The sequence below is a fragment of the Primulina tabacum genome, chromosome 10 (genome assembly GCF_025594145.1).
Source record: "Primulina tabacum isolate GXHZ01 chromosome 10, ASM2559414v2, whole genome shotgun sequence".
Taxonomy (NCBI): Eukaryota; Viridiplantae; Streptophyta; class Magnoliopsida; order Lamiales; family Gesneriaceae; genus Primulina; species Primulina tabacum.
In genome coordinates, this window is record NC_134559.1 from 8,779,984 (window position 1) to 8,795,922 (window position 15,939).

General features: G+C 33.8%; 2 protein-coding genes and 1 long non-coding RNA gene across 4 annotated transcripts; 2 read left to right on the top strand and 1 right to left on the bottom strand.

Annotated features, from left to right (window-relative positions):
• Window positions 1-3,427: 3,427 nt before the first annotated feature.
• On the top strand, window positions 3,428-3,898 carry LOC142504891 (uncharacterized). Its single transcript, XM_075617736.1, has one exon. The coding sequence runs from the start codon at window positions 3,428-3,430 to the stop codon at window positions 3,896-3,898; it is 471 nt and encodes a 156-aa protein (XP_075473851.1).
• Window positions 3,899-4,410: 512 nt separating this feature from the next.
• LOC142504785 (homeobox protein knotted-1-like LET12) lies at window positions 4,411-8,735 on the bottom strand. 2 transcript variants are annotated; one of them, XM_075617593.1, is made up of 6 exons: window positions 8,166-8,735; window positions 6,774-6,894; window positions 5,550-5,743; window positions 5,327-5,458; window positions 4,877-5,013; window positions 4,411-4,787 (listed from the first exon to the last, which is right to left on the bottom strand). In XM_075617593.1, exons 1-6 carry the CDS (start codon window positions 8,667-8,669, stop codon window positions 4,784-4,786), a joined length of 1,092 nt encoding a protein of 363 aa, XP_075473708.1. In that variant the 5' UTR covers window positions 8,670-8,735; the 3' UTR covers window positions 4,411-4,783. The 2 variants fall into 2 exon arrangements, with proteins under 2 accessions (XP_075473708.1, XP_075473707.1); XM_075617592.1 differs by having other exon boundaries at window positions 4,411-4,795; window positions 8,166-8,733.
• Window positions 8,736-10,889: 2,154 nt separating this feature from the next.
• LOC142504746 (uncharacterized) lies at window positions 10,890-15,693 on the top strand. The gene is made up of 3 exons (XR_012804339.1): window positions 10,890-11,479; window positions 11,611-13,462; window positions 14,963-15,693. It is a non-coding gene; the product is annotated as an uncharacterized LOC142504746 (long non-coding RNA).
• Window positions 15,694-15,939: the final 246 nt, after the last annotated feature.

Here is a 15,939-nt window from a genome sequence, read left to right on the forward strand (position 1 = left end):
ATAAAGTGAATGATAGATAATATGTGAAAATTTTCATTCCCCAAAATTATTAAATAAAATTTTAGTTTTATATGCAATTAGTGTGGAGAAATACCGGGTTCGGTCTCGGATGCTTGGGTCCTTTTCTGGTTGAGTAGGACTCTTGTGAGACGGTCTCACGAATCTTTATCTGTGAGACGGATCAACACTACCGATATTCACAATAAAAACTAATACTTTTAGCATAAAAAGTAATACTTTCTCATGGATGACCCAAATAAAAGACCAGTCACACAAAATACAACCCGTGAGACCATCTCACACATGTTTTTGTCTTTCTTGGTTTGGTATCATATGTTTCGGCCTTCCCGCTTTAGTCTTAAAAGTTGATCAAGTTGGTCTTTTTGTTAATTTATTTGTTAAAAGTAATTGAAGACGGTTATGTGTCAATCACACCCCTAAAAGTCTCCAAAAACCCGAATTACAATCCCTAATTTCAGTCCAATCTCATGCACCGAAACAGGAATCGAAAACCCTAAATCCGAAGTTACGTTCTTCAGAGCTTCATCTTCATCGTCTTCTTTTGGTTCTTGTCCAATTCCATTGTACATTATTCTTGATGATGGTGATGATCCTTCATAGGCTGGAGCTGAGGAGTGGGAGAGCTTCTTTCAATGGTGAGGAGAAGGGTGCCGGAGATTCATGAAACACGAGATTTTGGCTGACGTTGGTGGGTGTAGAATTTGAGTTTGTAAAGAGTATGTTTATGTGGGAAGAGAGGTAAAATTGTAGTGTATAGTCCACCCATTGTTGTTGAAGAAATAGGCGTAACGATCAGCCATGGCGGATTGGAGATCGGGACTAAGAAATTGTTGGGGAAATACTTGGTTCAATACTACCAAATCGTTTGTGAGCTATTCGAAGCTTGATTCGATAAAAGCTCGTTTGAGCTCGTTTAATGAGGCTCGTTAAGATAAACAAACCAAACTCAAGCTTTACAGTATTCGGCTCGTTAGCTCGTGAACATATTCGTTGATAAGTTCATGAGTAATCTTTTAGATGAAAAAATAATAGTTTTGATATTTGATTTATTGATTTTGCATATTATTTATGAAATATATAGAAAAATCAATTAAATTTATTTATTTAATAAATATACAAATTTTAACAAGAATAATATATTTTTCTTTAAATATATAATTTATTTTTTAATTAATTTAATGAATTTAAATGTATAATTTATATTTATTAAGTTTGTTTAGGCTCGATAAAAGCTTGAATAAGCTCTTGAGTCATGCATATATACGTTAAATAAAGCTCGAGCTCGGCTCGATTATAAACGAACCAAGCTCAAACATTCAAGAGTTCGACTCGGCTCGACTCGGCTCGATTACATCCCTATTCAATACCATATGTTTGACTCTTTCCTCGGTTTGGTCTCAAATATTTTGCTGTTCCCGATTTAATCCTAAACATTTCAAAAAAATTTCTCGAGTTGATCCCTCCGTCAATTTAATGATTAAAATTAATGGGATAAAAACTCGGTTCAGTCTCAGATGTTTGGCCCTTCTCGGTTTGGTCCCACATGTTTCAAATTCATCATTTTTCGGATCGAGTAAGATTTTTTTGTTTAACTCCCAATGAAAGATGTATATCTTTCACTTGATGTAGAGGAAACAAGTGTTGGTGGTTGTTTGTCATATATGATTTAAAAGCTCTTATTTATTCGTCTCTTACTGGTAAGAACCGTGTGTAAATCTTATTGTCACATACCTTAATTGACAAAATCGGAACTCTAATTCTGAAAAATCGATGGAAAGGTAAAAAAAAAAAATTTAAAAAATCAATGAACAAAAACACATATTCAAAAAAAATCGGAACTCTAATTCTGAAAAAAATCGATGGAAAGGTAAAAAAAATTTAAAAAATCAATGAACAAAAACACATATTCAAAAAAAATCGATTTTTTTTTTTTAAAAAATACCTTAAATCTGAAGTTCTACATAAATTTCAGAATTCGAGAAGAAAAAATGTGGTTATCATATGAGATATGGAACTGGAATTACATGCTAGATATTAGTTGTGTGCAACAGTGTCGATTTCATTCTCAAGTTGAGCAAAATTTCAGTGTGATAACGTTGAGAAAGAGAAAATAAGTCCCTGCTCGAATTGGACTAAAATTAAGACATCTTATTTGGGTTTTGAGGATTTTATGAGCGTGACTGTTACATGTCATATGAACTGTGAGTTTCAAATTTAAAATTTGACGGAATTACCAACTCGATCAAAATTTATAAACCTTTAGTACTAAACTGAGAACGCCAAAGTATTTGAGACCAAACAGGGAAATTGGTCAAACATCTTGGGCTCAACTGGGTATTTCCCTTAAATTGTCATAAGGGAATCAAACAAAAGTTTGAATTATAAAGGATTTGAACTTCAGTGCACAAAATTGGACTGAAATTAATGATTTTAATTTGGATTTTTTTTGGGATTTTTAGGTGCGTCGCTAGGACATTGTCTCTGTCGTTGCTTTTAATCATTAATTTTACTTAAGGACCAATTTGATCAATTTTTTTTAAGTATTTAGTATTAAATCAAGAGCATCGAACAATTTGTGGTCGAATCGAAAAACTATCCAATTAAACATATGGAGCTAAACCGTGTATTTCCCGTAATTAGTGTCTTTCAATAATAAACATAAGAATATACATTCATCGAATCGAGCCTCGAGGAGACCAAATAAACACATGTAAGTATGTAAATTGTCTTTCTTCTTTAACTAGATCTCTTATTCATTCATTCTCCAAAACACATTTTCAATAATCATTTCCAAAATACGAGAAATAAAACGTAACCAAGCATATGCCCACGGGATAATACCATTTACATATATAATCATGGAGTTTATTTCTTAAAATATATTGTTGTGTAGGATCAGATCTGCTTGTGACTCACTTCTCAACTCGATCCATCTTGGATGTTTACATCTCTTAGTTCTTTAAAATTATATAACTTTTTTTTTTTGATATTGAAGATTGTTATAATCGAGTTTCGAATTCAAAAATTCATCATATATATAAGATTTTGGTAGAAGACGATTTATAGTTTTTTTTATAGATATGTATAGTTTGTGCTTTTTCATTTAATTGCACGGTACCGTAGAAGAAGGTTCATTTCTGTGAGCTTTTCCTACTCTCTTCGTTTAAACTTGTCTGAATTTTCTACAACTATATCCAAAAAAATAGCACCCACGCGCACATTGAGAATCCCGCGTAGACACGGCATATACTGGTCAATTACATACACTTGCGTGCGTGCGTGCGTGTATATATTATATTATATTGTGTTATAAATGGCCATTCGATCATATTACACGATAATAAAATTCGTTTTTTCAGAAATTTGGTGTTACTGAATTTGTCCAGTATTTTTTTTTGCTGATTATATGGCCGCGAACGCTACTTATTCATCGATCACAGAACGACAACAAGAATACGGCGGCGATAACCACGAGCCCGAGGCCGCCGGATGCGGCTGTTTCCGGCGGTTCTGCTTCGGATGGGACGACGAAGGCCCGTCGAGCCACAACTACCTGCTGCGTGAAACTGCGCCGGGATCAGCCCTTCAGAAGGAGTCATGGGTTGTGGAGAAATTCAAGAAACTGAGGGAGTTTTCAGAGATGGTGGCGGGCCCGAAATGGAAGAACCTCGTCAGAAAAATCGGCAAGTTCTGCAATCCCAAGAAGTCGAACAAGGAGACGACGGATCAGCAGTTTCGGTATTCTCCGCAGAGCTACGCGATGAATTTCGCCGGGGGAGAAGAGGACGAAGATGGGCAGCTGCTGCACAGCTTCTCCACCAGGTTCGCTCCTTATGCGGCGACTGATAATGATCAGCGCACCAGATTTGGCTTGTGATAGCAGATTTTACAAGGAGAAAAGAAATGAAATTATGATATATTTTTGTTTTTTCTTTCTGGTGCGTATGTATTGAATATTGTTTGATTTAATGGAAAATTGGTTTTTTTTATCAGTTTGGTGAAAGATTCTTACATCAATTCTGTCTAAAAAGCCTCATCTCATACAAATTAACAGATAAGAGCATATTTCGACCGTACTGATGGTTCGGTTCACGGTGACTCGTTTTGAACCGGCACGATAATGTTGACCGTTGACTTTTGAACTTATAGTAAGGAAGAGCGATGGTTCACGTTTATTTCAAGGCGGGGCCAGCCGCCATTTGATAGGCCGGAGTTCACATCTAGATGTTTACAGCTAATCTATACTACAAGTAGAGTTTAGATTTTTCAATTCAAATTTAATTATGATTAAAAATATATTATTATTTATTTTTATTTCTTATAATTGTCATGTCATCATCTTCTGATACAATCTCCAAAGTTAGTATTTTTTGATTCCAATCTCAATCGTAACAAACTTCTCCCGGTTGGTTTGCATGACAAGATTGTACATTTGAAGCGAAATGCTCTAAATATCAAAACAAAGGCCAAGTTTCAAACTGTAGCCAATACAAACAACAAAACACATCAAACAGGAACATTTCTACACGTATACGTCTTCTGATCACGAGTCTTACAACCTTAGATCTCACCTTTTCTATGCCAAATCATAGTAACCAAGTTTTCCTGAATTCATGTTTTGTTCCAATGAATCGACTATTTGCATTCGTCGTTCCCAGATCATGTACTCGTTGGTTCCAGGGTTGTGGTGTGGCTAATACTATCAAACGTATGTTACTTCAATATGAAATAATCCTTAACATGAAAAGCTCGGGTTCATTTATCACCTGCACCACTATATTTGATCCCAATGATTAACTCTCAGTTCTAGTATATATAATGGTTGGTTTTGGAAACGGGAGACGTATATACATACCTCTTGCGCTTGCTTTTCTGGGAACTTGAAGATGAAGAGTTGCTGTGCCAATTCCTCTTCCTTTGGTTGATGAACCAATTATTTATCTGCTTTGGTTGCAAGCCGGTTTCTTGAACCAGTCGTGCCTTGTCTTCCTCCTAACCAAACATATATATATCGTGCAAAGTTAAGAGAAATCAAACTCATGAGAATCCGTTGAAATACAGAATAGACATTGTATCGTCACACATGATTCGACTGTGAAGGTCTACAGAGTTTGATTCAATGCCCATATGACTCAACCACTATTACGTTATTACTCTCTTGGTTTAGAATGCAATCTATCTTTTATAGAAGTGAATATATGTTGAGATAAATATGATAGAAAATTTTTCTAACTGAATATAAATTCATATCAAAGATACTTTATTTGATTTCTAAAGATTAGCCACAAGTTCATATCAAGCTCACCGTTGGATAAGGCCACTTAGAATGTGACTGCCACCAAGCTTTCAAGACCGAAGTAGTACCGCCAGGCAGTTTTCCTGCTCGTCTTTTTCGTAATATTTCTTCTCTAATGTCCACAATCTTATCCTTGTAACCCTGAGTAGAGTAAAGCATTACTATTCTGTTATTCTTATACTTACAAAAATTCTTAAAGCTAAAGAATTATTCCAGTTCAAAGTTATTTCACCTGTTTAAGATCATGTTTCAATTCTAATCTGACCCTTTCCATCAAGGATCTCTCACTTTCGGTGGGTACTAATGGACCAAAGCCCATGCTGTCTGATCCATCTAGACTCTCATCAAATAAGTTAATTTCGTTATCAACCTGGTCTTCATCATCATCGGACATGGTTGCTCCTGTACCTTCACCTGGTGCCACTCCTATTGAGCAAAGTGCAAATAAATTTAATTAGATACACGATGTCCCGTGAAAGTCTAAAGAGACAAAACATTGATGGAGTTACATTTCAAAATGTGTGGTACTATACAATGAAAGAAATTACATGGAACGAGTTGCATGGAATTTCTTTCCTTTCCCACTCAGAAGAGCAATTAAATTTCGTGGGAACAAAAAAAATCAGGTTGTCAACATAGAAATGCACCTTGTTCTCTCACATGAAAATGTTCATATTCTATCCTTGGGAAAGATTCCAATTTTGTACTACAATATTCATATGTTAATGGATTGCGAAACAACATACAAAACCACACATAAGATTCCGATTGCTTTAAATTGAGTGATTAAATGGTCCAATCTTCAAGTCGAGCTGATATTTTGCTGGTGGTTTGGAAACAAAATAGTATGGTTGGATTTGTTGATTATTATAGCATTGGCCGGGTACACTCACTCGGCATGATGTGAATGAACATCATTGTAATCATGGACCCAGAAATTCTAATATTAGGGGCAACTCGATAGTTTAAGGAGAGGTAAAGCTTGCTTTTTTTCTAAAAAAAAGTACACAAAAATTTTAAAAAATTCAATTGAGCCAGATCGCCCTCTTCCTCCCTCCTCTCAGTCCGCCCTACTGCATAACGTGTAGCATTTATAGTTTTTAAAAAAGAGCTACAAGAGAAAATTTGAAGAAAATAAAGATGGCATGTTGCATTATACATAGTAGTGCTTTGAATTCATGGACTTATGGATACTTGTTAACTCAAGAAGTCTACCGAGCCCATGTAAAGCAGAATAGGAAAATCAAATGAAGAAATTTGTAATCATAAGCACAACACTGAAGAACCTTGACGGACTAATATCAATATCAACTCAAGGAAAGAAACTCCGAGGATACACTTGAATTCGGTAAATAAAATAAGCTTTTCACAAGGATAATAAAAACAATAGACTGTAAAAAATCATTTAATTATCACAAGTTTATCGTTGACAAGAAAGAAAAGGTGTTAACTTAACCTGTCAAGCTTTGCAATGATTGCTCAAGCTCCCAACAAGCCATGACTGCTTCCATTGCATGAACACGGACATGTTGTTGAAGTTGTTCTTTAAAGGAAGAGAGCAATAAAACATAGTGGGTCTACATTGGACAGAAAGAAGAAGATTTGTAAGGGGAAAAGCGAAAATATAGATGGAAAAACTTAGCAATCGAGTAAGTTTAGAGACCATTATTTGTCTCTGTAGTATAAACAAATTCATACAAGTCAATTCACTAGCCAAATAATTTACTCCTACATCCATTTAAGTTCAATTAAGACCATTTTCATAAAAGATAAAAATGACCTCTCAAGATCGTACATTTTGTGATTTACCATCACCTACCCATTTTGAAGCATAGAGCTTCCCGGCAAGAATGAGAAACCATAAACGTGAAATGATATCAAGAAAGATTCTTCAAAGTTTAAAGCACTAAAAGAAAAGGAACTTCAAACAATAGGATTCCTTTTTTGACAACACAACAGAAATTCGAACACATTATATAGAGATGTAAAAAAACTATTCCATCAAGAATGATAACCCACAAAAATGTTGCATTAAAGATGGCAAGAATATAACAGTAAATGTTCTCCGCTAGAAGTTTTCCGAAATTTATCCTCTCATACGAAATCTCTCACATAGTTGTTTGGTGTATTACATATTTTGTTCAGCACTAAAACCAAACAGTGGATCATCAATTGAATAAATTCACAAGGTTTTAAAAACATCCGATGCTGGCAACAGAATCACACAAAGTAAGGAAGAAATCGACTTCCACCTGAGAAAAAAGAAACTAGACAAGCTAATTGATTCGTCTTTTGTAATTTTGTTATTGTGCAGCTTCAAAACAAATATCCTTAAAATGGAACCACGTTCAAGAATCTACAAGTGTAAATGCAAACATCTGGTTCCTAACAGTTATCCAGCCATCATTTTCCTAAGAAATAAACCCATGAAACTTATAATCCAACCACAAACCCAGATTTCATCTGTCAAACATTATTTCATATTTTAACTAACCAAAGAATAGGCACTCCAATCTCTACGAGTAAGAACAGTAATATAAAAGATTCAGCCTGGGAGATCTATAAATTTCACAAAAATTCAATCTTGAAACAAACCAAGACAACAAAAGACTTCAAGATAAGGTTTCTAAGTGCCATAAACTAATCCAATCGGAAAGAGACTAAATTAAATCCAACAAAAACTGACGACTTTCGCCTATCCCATTTCAAGAACCCAAAACCAATTTTCACAAAGATCCCAACAACCACATAAAAACACATTTAATTCGTGTTTCTCGTGATATTCTTCCATAATATACACATACTATTACACTATGTACATAGAAATAACAATCGTTGAGGATTGTACCATAAAGTGGTCGAGTTCTTTATCATCGAGGGGCCGTTGACCATGTCCCAGAACAGAATACTTAGCCACCACTTGCTGCGATTGAGCAAGCTGAGCGTCGATCCTGGGCAGCTGGTCCACCGGCGTGGCTATACGCAGGCACGCCACGTGGGCCGACAGCAGCTGCTCGTACAGCGGGTGGCCGAGGATGTCCGCCTTGCACTTCTCCCTCTCCCAACTCGCGCTGCTCCCGTTGCTGTTACCATTGCTGTTACTGTTGTCTCCCTCCCCGCTTTCCAGGCGGAGTTGGTGATCGCTTTTGTCGAGCCGGCTGCGTTGACTCTGGTTTGTGAGCCACTGGTGAGGGTGATGGAGCCAGGTGTTTGCGGCGGGGGGAGGCTTCTCTTCCGGAGAGTTGTGGTCGGGGAGGATGGAGCGGAATACGGAGACGGAGTGGTGGTGATCGGAGTAGTCGAGGGGCATTTCTTGGGGGGAGAGGTGATGGTGGTGGTCCTGGAACGCCATCTGTAATGGAATTTTTAGGCTGCTTTCACACTCTCTGCTAACCTTACGTACATATATAGAAATAGAAGCCTATGACCCAGACTTCCCATGTAGTGGAGAGTACTTTACAAGCAAGGATACATTTTGGTTTCATTTTCCCCATTTTTTTTCATTTTTTTTTATAATTTTATAAATATTAAAATATTATATTTCAATTGATTATTGTAAAGATAATAATTATTAGTACGAAATTTTATAAATTTAAGACTACTTTGTAAAGTAGTCTTTTTTAATTAAGATAATGATAGTGTATTTATATTAAATTATGAATTTTAAATCCATTATTTCGAATACTTTATGGTGGTTTGACTAAATTTAATCGAGAAACTTTAAAATGTACATTTTTTATTTGGTAAAAATTATAAAAATATTTCAAGCATACCTAACATTTTGCATTCGTGTCATTTAAAATCGATTATTTGAATATTTTTTTCAAAGACATAAATTTATTAGAAATACAACAATAGAATATTGTTATACAATACTAATGACATAATTTTATAAGGGGTTAGTCAAAAATTTCAAAATGATCAATTTTTTTAATCATGTAAAATATTAAATATATATAAAAAATTACGAAGTCTCATTTACCAGAGAGTATGTCTCTTGTGAGACGATCTCTCGAATCTTTATCTGTGAGACATGTCAATCCTATCGATATTCACAATAAAAATTAATACTCTTAGTATAAAAAGTAATATTTTTTCATGGATAATCCAAATAAGAGGCTCGTTTCACAAAATACAATCCGTCAGACCGTCTCACACAAGTTTTTGTCTGACACAAAAACTTAATGGTAAGAAAATATTTAAAAACCGAAATTTATGTGAAATTATGTATCAAAATTTTCCTCAAGTAAAAAGGTGGTGATATAAAAAAATTTGGATTTTATATAAAAAATATTTTAAATTAAAATGTTGATTTCATTTCATAGTAAAATTCATACACTCCACTTTGTCCTTGACTTCTTGTTTCCCACCTCCGACATGAATGCCTTTTTTTCGGAAAAATAAATAATAATAAATAATAATAATAATATATGAATGCCTTTGGATGTAGGTTAAGCAATAAATACGATGATGGTAATTTTTTTAAAAAATAAATAATAACAAAATATATAGCCATTAATTTATGTGGCTAAGGTTTGTCATTTGTGTTACACGTATTACTAAAAGCTGCATTAAATTAAAATCGTACTCGCCATTCCCCATGCATTTTGAAACTAAATATATTTTCCATTATAATTTATAATATTTAATTATCTTGACAAAATTATTTTATTAATTCACTAGTAAATATTTAGTCATTTTTCTTCTCTCGCATGAATATTTCCTTCGAGACATATAGATACCTAACCACAATGGGATAATAATATTTAAAATTTGAGGATGTTATATATTAAAATCTTAGTTAAACACAAACTAATTATTTTTCTTAAAAAAATATTTTAGAAATGACTGTTTCGAAATATTTTCAATTAATGTAACATGGTTACTCCGGTTAAGTTCGTGAATTCATGCTAGTATAAAGATAGTAACCAACTACAAAATCTAAAAGATTCAAAATTGATTTTTATCTAGATATTAATCAATTTAACGTTCGACATTTTGTTTATCATCTCAATAAATGTAATAAAACTTATTTCAAATTTTAAAAAAAAATTATAAAAAATTCTCCCTAAATATTTTAAGAAGAATTGGAAATATATGAAGAATATTAAGCATAGAGCATTAATGATTTTCTTGATACCAAGTGTGGACAATTGTGGTCCTTCTATAAAGACAAAATGCCTTTGAAGTTAAATTAATGTATATCATCGGTGTCCTTCGTGGTCCATCGAAGCAGCTAACATTTTTTAAAAAAAAATAGTGTTCGAGTCCAATATTTGAAGAAAGGCAAACAAACAATGCATCGGGTAATAGTTAATGATTTTTCTGTACTACACAGGGAGTGTTTCTCAACATCTGGTGTGCTGAAATTTTGACGTATCGATTTTAACATATGATGTAAACTTCTACGATAATGTCAGAAACATACATAATCTGATAATGTTGAGATATGAGGAGAACTAATAATACGTTTTCATGGATGACCCAAATAAGATATGCGTCTCACAAAATACGTACGATCCGTGAGACCGTCTCACACAAATTTTTGTCATATAATAGAAGGTGAGAATTACGTTAAAATATTTAATTTGAGGCGTAAAAATAAAATACAGACAGTATAAAAACGAAAAAATTTGGACTACTCTTAAAGTTACACTCAGACGTACATTTTGCATGATAAATTACAAAATACCCTCGAATTCAATTACAACTCTTTTATTTTTTTTATTCTCTATTATCCTTGAAAAAAAAATGTCACATATGTGTCAATCTAAATATACATCTAACACGACTATCTAAAAATTACATTACACAAACAATAAAGGAAACTTAATCAACGACTCGAAATCCAAATGTAGCAAATTCTTCGATCCAAAGATAACTTTTGAACCGTAAATTTTCAGTCATGGGCCTCAAAGGGATTGACATTTATCTGGTCCAGGCCCATATTACAGTAAGACCATGGGCTTTAATTATATGGCCCATGTTATCTTTTGTCGGGAAACACGAAGCAAGAGCATTTTATTCTTAAAAAAGAGTGTCGAAGGGAGCTTCCCCCTTTATACGCACTTCCCATCTCCACAATTTCACGAACAGTCGCACCACTTCCGGCCGTCCGAGCTGATTCCGCCGCCGTAGATCTCTCGCCTCCTTCGATCGCTTGTGAGTTCTGTACCTCTTTTCAGTGTCACTTTCTTTGTTATATCTCTCTATGCGGATAAATAAGTGTAGTTATGTGTTTGTGATATTGTCTTTTACGTCGGTTATTGATTATTTTTACATCTTCGATTTAGGTATCGTACGTTTTGTTTTATTTGGTGGAATAGAATACGATGACGGTATTTTGAGGTCCCGGGATACTTTCTCTGATGTCGTTGCTAAAAGCTCAGAGCCAATGGCTGTGGCCTGTGGAAAATGGGTTGCTTGAACCAAGAACCCCGCTGAAAACCTTAGATTTCGTTACTCAGATATCATCCCTTTGATGGGATAATTTGAAATATAACCTTCATACAATAATTTTTTAGATTTTTGACCTTGTAACCATTTTAATTTGTAAACTAACCTTCAGTATGAATTTGGTCAAAATTACCCTTACATGCTCAAACATAATTATTCTTACCTAATTACTCATTTACTCTAATCTAAAATATTGATTTTCGCTCCTCTACGTATCTTTTTTTAGGCACTTTCCTTTATATTCTCTATCATTATCTCTTTTCTCGTATTCTAGATTATTTTCTTTCTTATGGTTTCTTCTACATATCTTTCATAACGAAAAAGAAAACAGTCTGATATCATTTGCTTATCCCAGGTAACGATTATATGTATAATTTCTGTTATTTGTTTACTTTTGATCATTCATGTTATTTCTGTTCATTTGTCTGCAAACTATGTGAAAAAGCGGAAAAAAAGTAGAAGAATGTGAATTGCTTTTATATTTATTTATTTTTTAAAAGAATAAGACAAGTAGTGATGTTACAGTGATGAAGGTTCTTGAATTTTAATATTCTATTGATTTAAGACAAATTATTGATTTTTTGACGCTCTCCTTTATTTTCATGGCTTATTTGAGAATCACTTTCTAACGAAACAGATTTTGGGCGTGGATACGCAATATTCTTTGATTATAACATAATTCAGCTAAATTTTTCTATCATATACTAGAGTTTTTATAAAATGATCGTGGAGTTCTACGTGCCTCATTTTTCTATGGAAATCTGTATTTTTGTCATATCTATTATAGACATGCTGTAAGAAAAAATTGTAGTGTCCAGTCGAATTTTGTGATGAATTTTCAAGAATTGTTCTCGGCAAAATTGCTTCACAAACTACATTAATAGCTTCAAGCCGTACACTAGTCCTTGTAATCGTAAAATTTTTTAAGATATTTTTTTCAGAATTATCAAATAATAAAATAAATTTTGTATTAGTTTTTTATTTTACAAAAAAAAAGTTTATACATGAAATGCATAGATAATTTTAATTTTGATTTTCAATTTTTTTTATTTTGAGTGATGCATTTTTTTACTTAATAATATACTTCTTTCTTTTTTTCTACAAGAAAATGACATAAGTCATTGTATTGTTCCGATATGATGAAAAATGGAAAAATAATGAGCGAGAAGAACCTGAATGGTGCTCGGGGTTGAATGGTGGATATGGAGCCATAAATTTTGATGACGCTGAAGTAACCATGTCAATGCTGAAAGATCAAGTATATATGAATTGTGGCTTGAACAAAAGTGAGGTTGAATTAAAATTCAGTTACTCAACACATATTTGTGATCATATTCTTGGTCCGATATATTTAAGAAGTGAAAAGTGTCTGTTGACCTATCTATTGCTTGGTGATACACATCATAAGTCTATACTTCACGTGGAAATTGAGAAGAAAGTTCAAGTTATTTGTGACAATAATGTTGATAATGAATATTCACATGGCTTATGATGATTCTGGTGGTTCTAAATTTCATATACACATCGATAACAATTGTCGTGATGATTTTGTTGATTTTGAATTCAGTATACGTCGAGATAATGATCGTGGTGGTAATATTTGTGATGATCTCGGTGATTATGCTAATGGTGAAAAACTTTATAGAGATGAACACTTTGATGGCGTCTTTATAGTAAGTAATGGTGGAAGTGAACATGAAAAACTGATGATGTGGAAAATATGAACGAGAATGTGAATTGTAGAGTAATACAACGTGTTGAATTGGAGTCTGACAATGGTGAACAAGTGGCCAATGATAGCCAAAAATTTATATTGCTTGGTTCTAGCAGTGAGCAGGTATATAGTTTTACTGATGAGTCTGATTTGTCAGTTGGTAAAGAGTTCGACAATAAAATAGATGTTCAAAGAGAATTGTATAATATTGCGGTGAAAGCTTCATTTGAGATGCGAGTTTTAAAATCCACCACGACTCTGTATTCAGTAAGATGTGTAGATGATAATTGCAGCTGGAGGGTGCGTGTAGCACAAAAAAAGGGATCATCACGGCTTTCGGTTCGAACTTATTGCAATAAGCATACTTGTGATCTGACTAATCGAAAAAAGGAGGCACCGACAAGCAAGTGCAGCTATAGTATCAGATATGTTGGTGGAAAATTTCAGAGGACAACAAAAACTGCCTGCCTTGAAATCAATACAAACAATGATGCAAAATAAAGGCGTCGAGATTAGCTACTTTAAAGTTTGGAAGGGGAAGTAACTTGCCATAAATCAACTGAGGGGAGATCCTGTCAAAAGTTTCAAATTACTTACTGCATATTTGTACATGATTGAACAAGTGAATCCAGGGTCAACAATACATTTGAAGGTCAACGAAGATGGTAGCTTCAAATATAAGTTTTTGGCCTACCTTGCCTGTATTGCAGGATTTGGATATATGAGGAAGGTGATATCAGTTGATGGTACGTATTTGACAGGAAAATATAAAGGTGTTTTACTGATAGCCACAGCACAAGATGGAAACCACCACTTGTATCTTATTGCTTGGGCAGTTGTTGATTCAGAATGTGAAGAATCTTGAACTTGGTTTTTTGAAAAGTTGCATGAATTGATATCTGATGATGTTGAGTTAGTATTTATTTCTGACAGACATAAAGGAATCATCAATGGTCTTGCCTCTGTATACAAGCAAGCACGACATGGGCATTGCATTTGGCATCTTGGACAAAACATCAAGTTAGGGCCAAAGTCCAAGATAGGTGGAATTGCGTTGTTTATGCGAGCTGCTAAAGCTTATAAACATGTTGAGTTTGATGAATTGTATGAAGAGATGAAAAACAGCTATCCAAGTATCACAAAATATCTCGAGGGCAGTATTGATAGAGAAAAATGGGCAAGAGCATACTTTCCTGGTTCTCGGTATAATATTATGACAACAAATGGATCAGAATCAATCAACGCAAAGTTGGTGTTTGCACGAGAGCTACCAATGATTGCTTTGTTGGATGCAATTCAAAGTCTTATCTCATCGTGGTTTAATAATCACTGCAAAGCTGTCGTTGCTTCAACACGACATCTTACTCCATGGGCTGAGACGACCTTGCGATCAAGATTTATTGAGTCACCGAAAATGGAAGTTATTCAGATGAATACTTTTGAATATCACGTCACTGGAGTTGGTCATGATGCAGTCGTAGAGTTAAATAGAAGAACATGTCGTTGTCGAGTTTTCGATATTGATAGACTTCCGTGTGCACATGCTATTGCTGGTCACCATGGTATAGACATATATGAATTGTGCTCACATTATTATACCACGAATGTAAGGGCTTTGGCATATACGGAAACTATTTATCCTATTCCCCCCTCTGAAGAATGGAACATACCTACTGGCATTGATTCTCTGATTGTACTACCTCCTAAGGTTAGAGTTAACAAAGGGAGAACAAAGAAAAAGAGGATTCCTTCCGTTGGTGAATTTAAAAGTAGAAAGAAGAAATCAATAGTTTAATATATGTATTTAATTTTTTAATTATTGTTAAGTTGGTATTTTGGAACTTACACGTTCATATTTTTCTTTGTTTCAATGATATATTCCTTTGACATTTGAGCTAATGGGAAAGAACATACATGCTGGAAGTTGTTATTTTTTTCAATTTCTTTGGTATTTTTGGCATCTAATTATTAAATAAGCCAACCAAATACTTCATTGCATCCTAATTTTTTTTTCTTTTTTTCTCAATTTAAATGAAAACATGAAAATGAAAATTATCTTATACGTTTTGTATGGTATATCGTAAACAAAATAACAAAACATCATTTGTGATTCTAGTCCGTTTCTTTTCAAAACATATCTGCTGACATTTGTAATTTTTTTCAAATTTTAAATAGGAGCATTCGTTTCTTATTACATTTATGTCAAAATGATTTTCTTATTGCATTTATGTCAAAATGGTAAAGAAGTAAAAATAACTTAATTAAAAAAATAAAGTCATATATCTTTTATTTGATTTATGTGATAAGGGTAAAGAAGTAACAACCACCTAATGAAAAAAATAAGGTCATATATCTAAGTGAGAATCAAATGGACTTGTTTCAGGTTCACCGGATGTAACATCTGGGTCGCCGTTTGGTTTGGAGTCTGGGGCTGGCACTGTTATGTATTTGG